The sequence below is a fragment of the Ananas comosus genome, linkage group 7, assembly GCF_001540865.1.
Source record: "Ananas comosus cultivar F153 linkage group 7, ASM154086v1, whole genome shotgun sequence".
Lineage (NCBI taxonomy): Eukaryota > Viridiplantae > Streptophyta > Magnoliopsida > Poales > Bromeliaceae > Ananas > Ananas comosus.
Window position 1 is genome coordinate 7,049,847 of NC_033627.1, and position 12,525 is coordinate 7,062,371.

The 12,525-nt window shown below is 43.1% G+C and overlaps 1 protein-coding gene across 4 annotated transcripts in view; it reads left to right on the forward strand.

Annotated features, from left to right (window-relative positions):
• The window catches only part of LOC109713317 (outer envelope pore protein 24, chloroplastic-like), a 39,025-nt gene continuing 31,648 nt past the window's right edge, over positions 5,149 to 12,525 (forward strand). Inside the window, exons 1-4 of one of the 4 annotated variants that reach the window (XM_020237329.1) lie at positions 5,149 to 5,578; positions 5,682 to 6,047; positions 6,181 to 6,261; positions 6,403 to 6,741. In XM_020237329.1, the coding sequence (XP_020092918.1) occupies positions 5,369 to 5,578; positions 5,682 to 6,047; positions 6,181 to 6,240 (636 nt within the window). In that variant the 5' untranslated portion in view covers positions 5,149 to 5,368 and the 3' untranslated portion in view covers positions 6,241 to 6,261; positions 6,403 to 6,741. Of the gene's footprint in view, positions 5,579 to 5,681; positions 6,048 to 6,180; positions 6,262 to 6,402; positions 6,742 to 12,525 lie in introns of those variants that run through there. The other 3 variants (XM_020237328.1, XM_020237330.1, XM_020237327.1) reach the window with 3 other exon arrangements.

Sequence of the window (12,525 nt, forward strand, 5' to 3'; positions counted from 1 at the left end):
CTTCTCCCCAAATACCCTACGTAATACTGTTCGTAAAATATTAAAATAGTTCGTGAAATGCAAATGTTCGTGAAATTTGAACTTAGCAAAATTTTAAAATAGTTGTTCATAAATTTTAGGTATTTTCAAAGTCACAAAAGAGTTGTGAGAAATATTTTTTGGTACAAAATAACGCTAAAATTAATTTAATTTTACTCCTAAAAAATAATTGCAATCATAGAATTTTAAAAGCCAAAAAAAATAGTTTTTATTTCAATAGTTTAATGTGAGGGTATTTTCATCCTTTTATCTCTTTACCAATCACTATCCTTCTTATCCCACCTACTCCAACCAAACACTATTTTTCTTAATTCTGGACTAACTCCAATTCTCAACCAAACATAAAAATACTCTAACCCCACCTTAACCCTGAACTTAACCCTATCCCTGAAATAACTAGGTTTTTCTTAACCCCGAACCAAACGGTAGCTTTTTAAGTATTCCGGAATAACAAACTATCCTAGGGTTAAAAAAATTTATACCAAAGTTTTTAATTCCCCAACCAAAGGCAACCATAAAAGAAGGCATCAAGAAAATGATTCTTATTCTGAACGTGGTGTGTCTGTTGGGCAACCCCTCTTTTTATTTTTTAGAAAAACTTCAAAAACCCCCCTTATGGTTTCAATTTTTTTCACTTTAGTACCCTGTGGTTTAAAATGTATCAAGTTAGCACCATGTGGTTTCTCACTTTATCACTTTAGTACCCTGTGGTTTAAAGTGTATCAAGTTAATATGTCACGCCCCGAGACCCGCTACCAATTTGGTAAGGTTCGGGCGCGTCGAACAGACACCGAACGGACAAGAACTCCCCTGTCCGCCCAAGGCTAAACAATGAGATCATGTATAACAAGTTTCCAGGAAACCACTTGAATACATACACGATCATACAACAATAGCGAGAGCACAACCAGTGCTAAACAATCGAGAGCAAGCATCACAAGTAAGATACAGACAAGTGAATAAAAGAGAGAGACTTAACTATTACAAACATTCAACCTTATACATTTGATTACATTTAAACTTTCAAAATACCACATAGAGTTTACAATTCTTCACATCACCTCACCCTATACATCATCGACTCTCAAGTACAAAAGGGTGACTACTAATGCAAAAAGAATGTACTACTATAACCTCTAGGGCGCTAAGACCTTACCGCGATCCTCGCCGGGTGTACTCGAGCTCGGTCCTACAACAAAGTGGGGTGAGAACTACGAATAGTTTCCAGTGGGTTCGGCCGCCAACTCCGCCGATCTCCCCACTAGGTCTAAGCAGGCATAGATAGATAAACAGATAGATAGATAACTGGAAAGCGATAACAATAAGTAGATATGAAAGTAATCTACCATGCCTCAATCTGTAAACATGCATGCAACATAAGTAAAGGCTAACTACTAAGCTATCATGCTCAATAATGATGTAATTCATTAGATTACCCAATCATTCGGCTAACTCGAAGGTTCGCCGCCATCTCACGTCTCGAAGTCTCATAGGGGAGGAGATTTTGATCACTCGCTACCTCCGAGACTGCCTGCGGACAGCTAGCTACTGTCCGGGCAGCTCACGACTGCCCCTCTAGTGACCAAAACTCTGGAGTGCACAACTTGTGTGGAGCTACGACTACAAACGCAGACAGGCTATGTGAGTCGATCCAATCCTCGCCAGCTGAGGATACCCTACCAACTAGGGTTATCACCATCAGGGAATCAATGTGTTCCTGTACTCAATCTCATAGTGTTTCAACTACACTAAGGTTCTCATGCCACTCGTTCATGTATTTAACATTAACTAGATGTCACTTATTCTCGTTACATGTTTCCAATACACTAGATTACACTTTACTAGGTTCTCATCTACCTAGGTTCCAATCCATTACATATCATCTCATATAGGGTTCTAAGCCACATCACACTAATTTCATGCATACTAGATTTAAGTACGAAACCAAAGGAGCTACTACTAGCATGCAAGAATAAACACAAGTATTAAAACCCTATGTGCATCATGCTCAATATGCAACATAATCGACAACAACTTAGACATAGGGAGCAGTTCAACTGCTTCGGGATGGTCACCACCCACCTGTTGGTGATGCTACAACTCAAGGAACGGAACTCGGCAATCTTACGACGGCGTCTCGACCTCCTAGGTGAAAACGAAGCTAGGAAGGTTCCTTTTGCCGATAACTTCGCACCAACTCGACAAATCGTCGAACCGTCTTCGCCGACGCATCCAAATACCTAGCAATTAGGTTTACGACCAACTAATTTAGATCAAAACCCTCGATTTCCCAAAACCCCACTTTGGAGCCCTAGGTTTCAACAACGAAAAAATACTCTGACAAAACCCTAGATTCATGCGATTAGGATACCACTAGCATCATAGGGTTCAACCACCACCAATTCTAGAGTATTTAAATCTAACCCTAGAAATCCACCATTAATGGGTTTAGAGCTTACCTCCAAGAACTCCTCCAACTTGAGGAAGAGATGAAGAAGATGATCCTCCTCTTCTTTGTCTTCTTCTCCTTCTACTCCTTCTCCTCCTTCAACCTTAGAGAGAAATAGAGCAAAAGCTTAGAGAGAGAGAAAGAGAGAGAGCTATTAGGGCTCTTGTTGGGAGGAAATGAGAAAAGAGAGAGAGCAAGAGCTCTCATATAGCTCCACTTATGCAACAATTGCATAAAAACCCCTCAACTCTATAAGTATGTAACAGCCTATTCTTGAGCATTTCGAGCTACGGGGACCGGCCCCTCTAAAAGAGGACCAGTCCCCGAGAGCAATTCTTACCAGGTGAGCTTCAGCTCAACCTTTGCACGCATACGGGGACCGGTCCCTCTTAAGGAGGACCGGTCCCCGAGAGCACTTAGGCAGGTTGAGCATGAGCTCAACCTCCACATGCTTACGGGAACCGGTCCCCTCCCAGAGGGACCGGTCCCCGAGAGCACAAAATCTGCCATTTGTGCAGATTTTACACAGCTTGCTCTCGCGGGTCCTCCTCAATGCACTTTATGCATTTTTGATGACTTCGACTTTTCTGAATCACACCAAGTCGACAACAAGTCGATCCTAATTGAAGTCTAACTCTCGGATTTCGAGAATTCACTTTCTTACTTCCTCCCCACCTTAAAAGAGTTTCGTCCTCGAAACGAACTCAGCTTAACTAAACTTAATCTAAACTCAAACTTTAAACCCATACCTCGTCTCAATCCTAAAACAAGTGAGGATGATGTGCCTTCATCTCGGCCTCGAGCTCCCAAGTGGCTTTGCGATCGTCGTGATTGCTCCACCGAACCTTAACATAGGGAATCTCGCGGTTTCTCAACTTACGCACCTCCCGAGCAATAATCATCACAGGGAACTCCTCGTAGCTCATGTCTTCTTGAAGTTCCGGCGGCTCGTACAACAATGCGTGGTCGGGGTCATGAATATACTTACGAAGGTTGGAGACGTAGAATACGTTATGCACATCTGCAAGTTTCGGCGGCAATGCAAGCTGGTAAGCCACCGTTCTAATCCGCTCCAATACCTCGTAGGGTCCAATGTATCGGGGACTCAACTTCTCCCGCACCTCGAACCGCTTCACACATCGCATGGGCGACACCTTCAAAAAGACCTGGTCGCCCACCGCAAACTCCAAGTCTCGCCGGCGCCTATCTGAATAGCTTTTCTGTTGAGACTGCGCCGTGAGCAATCTCTTGCGAGCAAGACGGACCTTTTCTTCCGCCTCCCGCAAAACGTCGAAACCGAATTCCGTATGTTCACCTATATCGCTCCAATGAATGGGAGATCGACACTTCAGCCCATAAAGAGCTTCGAACGGTGCCATCTCCACGCTAGCATGATAACTATTGTTGTAGGCGAACTCAGCCATCGGCAGGTGCTTACACCATCTCCCCTTGTAATCAATGACACACGCCCGCAACATATCCTCCAGGGTTTGAATGGTCTTTTCCGTTTGCCCATCTGTCTGAGGATGAAATGCAGTACTGAAATCGAGCCGTGTGCCCAAAGCTTCCTGCAGGCTCATACAAAAGTATGAAGTAAACCGGGGGTCTCGATCCGACACAATTGACTTCGGTACCCTGTGCAGCCTCACTATCTCGTCAAGGTATACCTGTGCTAGTTTATCACTTGCCCATGTAGTGTGGATCGGCAAAAAGTGTGCCGACTTCGTTAAACGATCCACAATAACCCAAATTGCGTCGTGGCCACCTATCGAGCGAGGCAAGCCAACCACGAAATCCATTGAGATATCCTCCCATTTCCAAACGGGGATAGGTAAACTTTGAAATTTTTCCGCTGAGAATCGACGCTCCGCTTTCACCTGTTGGCATACTAAACACTTCGCCACGAAGTGCTCAATATTAGCCTTCATTCCCGGCCACCAATACTGCATCGTTAGATCATGATACATCTTGGTGCCGCTCGGGTGAAGACTATAAGGAGACCAACAAGCTTCTTGCTGAATCAGCTTGCGAAGCTCCTCATTCTCGGGTACACACCACCGGTTTCGAAACCGGAGTGCACCATCGGCGTCTACACCAAAATCTCCGCCACGTCCCTTTTAAGGAGGACCGGTCCCCGAGAGCACTTGGGCAGGTTGAGCATGAGCTCAACCTCCATATGCTTACGGGAACCGGTCCCCTCCCAGAGGGACCAGTCCCCGAGAGCACAAAATCTGCCATTTGTGTAGATTTTACACAGCTTGCTCTCGCGGGTCATTCTCAATGCACTTTATCCATTTTTGATGACTTCGGCTTTTCTGAAGCACACCAAGTCGACAACAAGTCGATCATAGACGAAGTCTAACCCTGTGGTTTTGCACTTTATCACTTTAGTACCCTGTGGTTTCACACTTTATCATTTTAGTACCCTGTGATTTAAAAGCCACAGGTACTAACTTGATACAAATTGAAACCACAGGGTACTAAAGTGATAAAGTGCAAAACCAAAGGGTACTAACTTGATACACTTTAAACTATAGGATACAAAAGTGATAATGTGAGAAACTACAGGGTACTAACTTGATACACTTTAAACCACATGATACTAAAATGAAAAAGTGTGAAACCACATGGGTTTTTTTTTGAAGTTTTCCTATTTTTTAAGTTCCTGCGGCCTCTTCGATGTTCGCCGACGCGTCTGTTCATTGCCTGACATTCAGCGCTCTAGTCTCCGTCCTCCCGTCGCCATTTTTTTACTTATTCCAGTCCAAATAGCCGAAGGCCGGCGGAGCGGCAGAGCCCGTGCATAATAAGTAATAAAAATAAATATTAAAGGGAGAGAGAGCCGAAGGCCGGCAGAGCGGCAGAGCGAAAGAAGATAAGATGAAGGTGATGCTAAAGGGCAAGTACGGGACAGACAAGTCGGCGGCGGCGTCGGCCTCCGCCACGCTCTCCGCCGCACCCGCTGGCGACCTCCGCCTCAAGGCCTCCGTCACTGACGCCACCTTCCTCCGCTGTGCCTCCTTGGACGGTCTCTCCTTCTCCCTCGAAAAGCCCGGCTCCTTAATCCTCGACTTCAACGTCCCCAAAAGGGTAATCCATTCCTTCCGTCCCTCTTCCCCAGATCTCGTTTCTCTTTTAGTCATCAATATTATTATTGTTGTTGTGCGGAGGCCTGGAATTACTAGTTCCGCAGGATGTGACGTTCCAATTCATGAACTCCGTGTGCCTGGCGGAGAAGCTGGTGAGCCTGACCTACAGGCACGCGTGGCGGGAGAACCGCACCGCGCTGGACTGCTCCGTGGAGTTCGACCCGGCCAACAAGCTCGCTGTGAACTACGCCCTCCCAACGGGCTGCAAGGTCAAGTACGTGTACGCCCATGGGGAGATGCCGCGGCGGACGGTGCTAGAGCCGTCCTACGACCTTTCCAAGAACGCCTGGGACTTTGCGGTCTCGCGCAAGTTCGACGGTGGGGACTCCCTCAAGGCCACCTACCTGACCTCCACCAAGATCCTCGGCGTCGAGTGGAGCAGGGACTCCAAGATCAACGGATCTTTCAAGGTGACTGATTCACTTCTTGAATTTCTCTCTTTGTTTTTCTGGGTCTTTTGTTATTGTTTTTGTTTTTTTGTTGTGTTGGGGGGGTGGGAATCGATTGTTTTTTGCTTTTTGTTGCTTGTTTGTTGGAAAGAAGATATTGCAGACTGTAGGAGGTCAAAAAATTTTGAGGATGATGAGAGAAAGAATGCTATAGGAGATGGATTAATATAATAAGGTTAGTATGCGAATCCCAAAGTTTCTTTACGTTGTTTAGCTCAAATTTGGCACAAATTAAGACTTTATAAAATCCTTATTAGTAGTGATTGTATGAAGGCTTGTATTGTAAATAAATTTATATTTCAAAAACTAATATCAGATCCTATGGCTTTGGTACCCTCTGAATCTGTGGCATCAGGACATTCTTTGAGTGGTCTTACTCACCTGGTAATACCGGCTTGCCACAGCTGACTGATGTTCCGTTCTTCTACTAGGGCTTACATTATCCTGCTTCTTCATGCTATGATGTTATCGTGATGCAATTTCAATTTAGAATTTGAATTTTAAATTTGTTTAAATTTTGAATTTTTAGATAGTTTGTTAGTGTTGAAGTAATAGGGCGGTGAAAACTTAAAACTGGATGGTCAATGTATCCGGAAATTGAAATTGGGTTGGATTACTTGTTTTACAAGCCTTCTTGTATCGTTCTTGCCTTTAATGCTTTTGGATTTTCTATATATCTCGTCTTCTCTTACGCATTGCAGATTAGGTGTGAATCGGATTGCTTGTTTTACAATCGTTCTTGGATCGTTCTTGCCTATGATGCTTTTGGATTTTCCATGTATCTCATCTCCTCTTACGCATTGCTGATTGCTTTGAAACTTGAAAATAAAGAGAGGAAGAAAGAAGGAATTTTTTATTTTCTCTTTTCGTATATTTTCATGTCTCTCCAAACAAATCTAGTAGGTACATATAGAGCCGAAGGAGGTCTATATAGAGCCGAATGAATAGGCTTTTGAGTTCAAATCTATTTGAATTCAATCTTGTTTATATCTTCCTAAACAAATCAAGAAGAAATATGATAAACGAAGAGATAGGTATGAATTTGAACTCAATCTTATCCACTCTTCGCTTCGCTCAACCTTATCCGGAATATAGTTGATCCCGATATGGACGAAGCATATTGGGTCAAATCCAAATCGATTTGGTTTTATCGAATTGATGTGGACATACACCAGATAGCATTATCTCCCACTTGGCCACATTGGCTATCTGTCTCTCTCATATTCTACTCTTCATACAATTAATGTTGTGTGACTTGACGAAAAGCACCACACAACTCAGGTCATCACCAAACTGACATAACACATCACTAACTTGATCGTCTATGCGCTAGATGTTTTAACACGCTCCGGATCAAGCAATGTCCTTTTTCTGTAATAACAGGGTTCGACCTTACAATCATTTCTTCGTACTCATAATTATTTCAAGTAATACAACCGAGTTAACCACCAAGAGAACGGGTCATAAGCTTACATGGTGTGTTATCTAAACATCTTTCTCAACCCTTTACATTAATTTGTATCGGTACACGCACTTTATTAGACATGCTTCGTAAGCAGTGTTTGAAAAGGCGCAAGGCGCAAAAAAGCGCAAAGGCCTTCTGGAGCCTAGGCGCGAGGCGCACCGCGAGGCGCACCGCGAGGCGTGTGCTTCAAGAAGGCGAGGCGCACATTTAAAAAAAATAAAACACTCTTAACAAGACTAATTTAAATGGATGTTTTATGTTAAAAAAATTCAAAATAGCTATACAAAAACCAAATAATCATAAAAAGTAATGAAATCATATATATATAAATGTTCTCAAACTAAAAGGAAAAAAATATATTTCAACTTTCAACTTAAAAGTGCTTGTTGCTGGTTCTTGCTTTTTGTTTCTTGCTTTTTTATAGCGGCTGCTTATTGCCATTAGAGGGTGGAAGAGAGAACGACCAAGAGAAAAGGAGAAAAAAGCCGTTCAAATTAGGAATCTTCTTTTCAATTCCTTAACATTTTAAAATATATTGAAAAATCCAAAACCCCAAAACCCAAACCCTAGACACATTAAACGTAAGTATCATGAGGCGCGTCTGAGGCGCGCGCTTCACTTCCTGAGGCGCTGAGACCTGTGCCTCACGCCTAGGCGCTGAGACCTGTGCCTCGCGACTAGGCGCTGAGTCGCGCCTAGGTGCTGAGGCGCGCCTTTTCAAACACTGTCCACAAGATAGTATTTTATCATGATCTTGAGATACATGCTAAGTTATACCCTCTATTTCATAATGTAGTTCTAAGTCAAAGGCAAAAAGGGGTTGGTGTGCACACAGTGACATAGAGGGATAAACATATGTCACTGTACTAACTGATCGACAAACATATGTCACTCTACTAACTGGTCGACAATCACATACAGTATAATATGTATACTATGGCAGAGCCCGCATTCCATGGGTCCTGTGATGCTCTCTAACGCCATACAAATCTTGGTCGCAGCACCACTAAGGTACCTAATCCTTGCAAAACTCGGGTCATCTCTCTAACCCAATTACTTAGATTCGACTACTGTACAAGCTCGATATGGAATTTCAGAAAAGACTTCTCACATCCAACTCATAATCTCATCTTAAACTAACTAAGGCGACTTTAAAATTATGTCAAAACTTTATTTATAACGTACATGAACAAAGCAATTTATTACAACTATCAAGGTTTAATATGATTATCTAGCCTCATGATTATGTAGTCTCATCCTGCTCACCATCTAGGTGCCAAGGCGGCAAACCGTCGTGAAATTATCGCAATATATGCCTATTAGTATCAATTATGCAATCACATAATGGAAAAGTATATTTCCATTAAGAAACTATAAGATACAAAAGTATTAATAATGTCCATACATCAAAATTTGTGAAAATTCAAACTCCTAATATAGGTTTGGAACACATTCCTAGCTATCGGTTTGGTCAACGGATCAGCCACCATCCTAGTAGAGATGTCTATAGGTGACCTCTCGTAGCCTAAAATCTCTTGAGTGTAGTAAAAACGAATATCTATATGCTTGGTCCTACTATGATATTTAGGATTCTTTAAGTACTCCAGGGCAGTCATCCTGTTGGAGAATATCTCAATAGGCTCTGCTCAAGTCACAACATCGAGGTGCTGGAGAAATCTCCTCAGCCAAAGAGCCTCCTGAGCAGCTGCCGAACAAATAATGTGCTCCACNTATCTATATGCTTGGTCCTACTATGATATTTAGGATTCTTTAAGTACTCCAGGGCAGTTATCCTGTTGGAGAATATCTCAATAGGCTCTGCTCAAGTCACAACATCGAGGTGCTGGAGAAATCTCCTCAGCCAAAGAGCCTCCTGATCAGCTGCCGAACAAATAATGTGCTCCACCTCAACCAGCTCTGTTTCTTACTACACTAGGAAATTGCCAACCTCCAAACAAAAACATATAACTTGAATTGGACTTGCGCTCATCTCTATCACAGTCCTAATCAGCATCACCATATCCTTTTAATCTCGTCCCTAACTTGAAAGTGGAGAACAAGATCATTGGTTCCCTCTAGGTATCGAAGGATCCTTTTGATTGCTTGCTAATAAGCATGTCGTGAGTTGCTTTACTAATGACTTACCAAGCCAACAACGAAGTAGATGTCGGGGCGAATATACATCATAGCTTACATCAACCTGCCAACTTTATTTGGCGCGTAAGGAACCCTACTCATTTGCTCTTTCTCTTTATCCGTTTTAGAGCATTGATCAAGACTCAGGAGATGATTTTTCTCCACTGGAGTGTCAATGGGTTTACAATTATGCATCCTATTGCTCCAGGACTTTCGTAGTACAAGTTTCTTGAGACAAATCAAGAAATCTCCTAGAGACCGCTTTGATGATCTTCACTTGGAGCACATAGCTCGCCTTACCCATCTTTTATCTCAAAGTTGAGAGACGACGACTCCTTAGTGGTATGATCAACTTTATGTCATTTTTAGCAAATAGTATGTTGTCGACATATAGGGAAGAACAGAATCCCTTTCTCTATCTTCTTAACATATACGCAGTTGTCTTTCTTTATTATGGATACACCAATAAAAGTGATGGCTTCATGAAATCTGAAATACCATTGCTTCGTCGACAGCTTGAGACCATCAATGGATCTTTAGAGACGATAAACTTGGTCTTCTTGACCTTTAAGTGCAAAACCCTTGGGATGATTTCTGCTAATTCTCCATTAAGGAAAGTTGTCTTGACATTCATTTGGAATAATTCTAAATTCGGATGTACTATTAAGGTTAAAATCAGACGTATAGAGGCAAATCTCATAACTGGGGCAAATACTTTTGTAATTAACCTCTTGCTTTTGAGTGTAGCCTTTGGCCACAAGTCGAGCCTTATATGTGTCGATTGACCCATTCGCTTTGCGCTTAACCTTTAAAATTCATTTATTTTCAATAGACTTGCACCGAGGTGGAAGGCCAACCAACTCCAACACTTTGTTCTTCCTCAGAGTCCATTTCATTTCTCATAGCAGCCATCCATTTACTGCAAGCTGGCATTTACGACGTTTTTTTAAGAAGTTGACTCATCATCATTGAGCGGAATACACATGAAAACATCCCCTTCAATCCCGAAATACCGACGGGGAATATTTCCACATTCACTTCTACGCAATTGAGGGCCTAGACTGTTAGCTTTCAAGGGTATGCTCCCGCTCATGGAAGCGCTCCCACTAGTAGGAGAATCGCTACCACTTTAGCAATTTTAAGAAGTGACCGATCGCCCTCACCAACAGATTGGGTGGGCTCATCATGTAACCACTGTTTAAAAAAGCGCGCCTAGGCGCTGCGCCTAGGCGCCTAGGCTCTAGGCGCACAGGCCAGCGCCTAGAGCAGCTCTAGGTGGGCGACATGACTCAGGCGCGCGCCTAGGCAGCCTAGGCGCGCGCCTGGGCCTAGGCGCAAGGTGCCCTCAAGGCGCGCCTAGGTAATATTTATAGTAATGGGTTTGGATCCAGATTTTATTGGTCTAACGGGTTAAAATATTTAAAATAAACCCAATACCCTAAACTAAACCCTAAATAATCATCAATTATCTCTCTATTCCCCTCTCCCTGTCCGCTCTTCCCTCTCCCTGTCCGCTCGGCCCCTCTCCCTGTCCGCTCGCCCCCTCAGCCATCTCTCTCTCTCCGGCGCTCCCTCTCCGGTTGTCCTTGCTTCCGGCACTTCCTCCTTGCTTCTTCAACTCAATCGCCTCTTCTTGTAAGGTTTTTTGTCTCTCCCTTGGCCTCTCTCTAGTTTCTCTTTTAATTTTTTGTGCGCCCGACCTCTCTTGGGCGCGCGCCTGCGCCTTGCGCCTTGCGCCTAGGCTCCAACAGGCCTTTGCGCCTAGGTGCGCCTTGGGCTTTTTTAAACACTGCATGTAACTTACAAAATCGGATGTCTCTCCGCACCAATGCTTGAAAATTCCTTCTCAAGGAATGTCACATTACACTATCTTGAATTCTCGATCATCCCACCATCTGGGTGTTCACGATACATCACATTGCAATTTGAGTTTTTAAGGTACCTGATGAACATATGTTTGCTTGCTTTAGGGCCAATTTTTTTGAATCTATGTGAAAAGCTGTGAACATATCCAACCCCAAGGATGTAAGTAGTGTAAATTTAGTTTCCTACTACTCCACAACTTATATGGGATAGAAGGCACTGATTTACTAGGGACTTGATTAAGGATGTAAGCTACAGTCAAAAAGTATCTTCCCCAAAACTTATGGGAAGATGAGCCTGTGCCATTACCGACCTAGTCATGTCCAATAGGCAACACCATTTTATTGCGGAGTATCAGGGATATTGAGTTGTCTACTAATGTTGTTTTGCGCACAGTATGTCTTGAAATAATTAGACAAGTACTCACGATCTTGATCAGTACGAAGCGCCTCAATATTTCTTTTTGTTTGATTCTTAGCCTTCGCAACAATGTGTTTAAAGCAATGTAAAAGCTTTAGAGCGGCGAAAAAGCAAATGCATATAACTTGAGATAATAGCACGCATTATGTCGGGTCCTCACATTCACTGACCAACAAATGTCCAAGTGAATAAGCTCTAGGGGATGAGAGGTATAAGTAGCCTTACCAAAAGGCTTTTCACATGCCTTCCCAGCCAGACAAGGCTCACAGACAGATAAGTCAACTTTGGTGAGAGACTCCAAGCACCGGTTTGGTTCGGGGTTAAGGGGTGGAATAACCCTTAACCCCGAAGTTATTCCCAAACACCCAATTTGGGGGGTGGGGTCCCCACCCCACCCCACTACTCCAACCAAACAAAACACTATTTTACCCACTATCCTTCTTATCCTATCTACTCCAACCAAACACTATTTTACCTATATCTGGACTAAACCCAATTCTCAACCAAACACAAAATTACTCTAACCCCGCCTTAACCCTGAACTTAACTCTATCC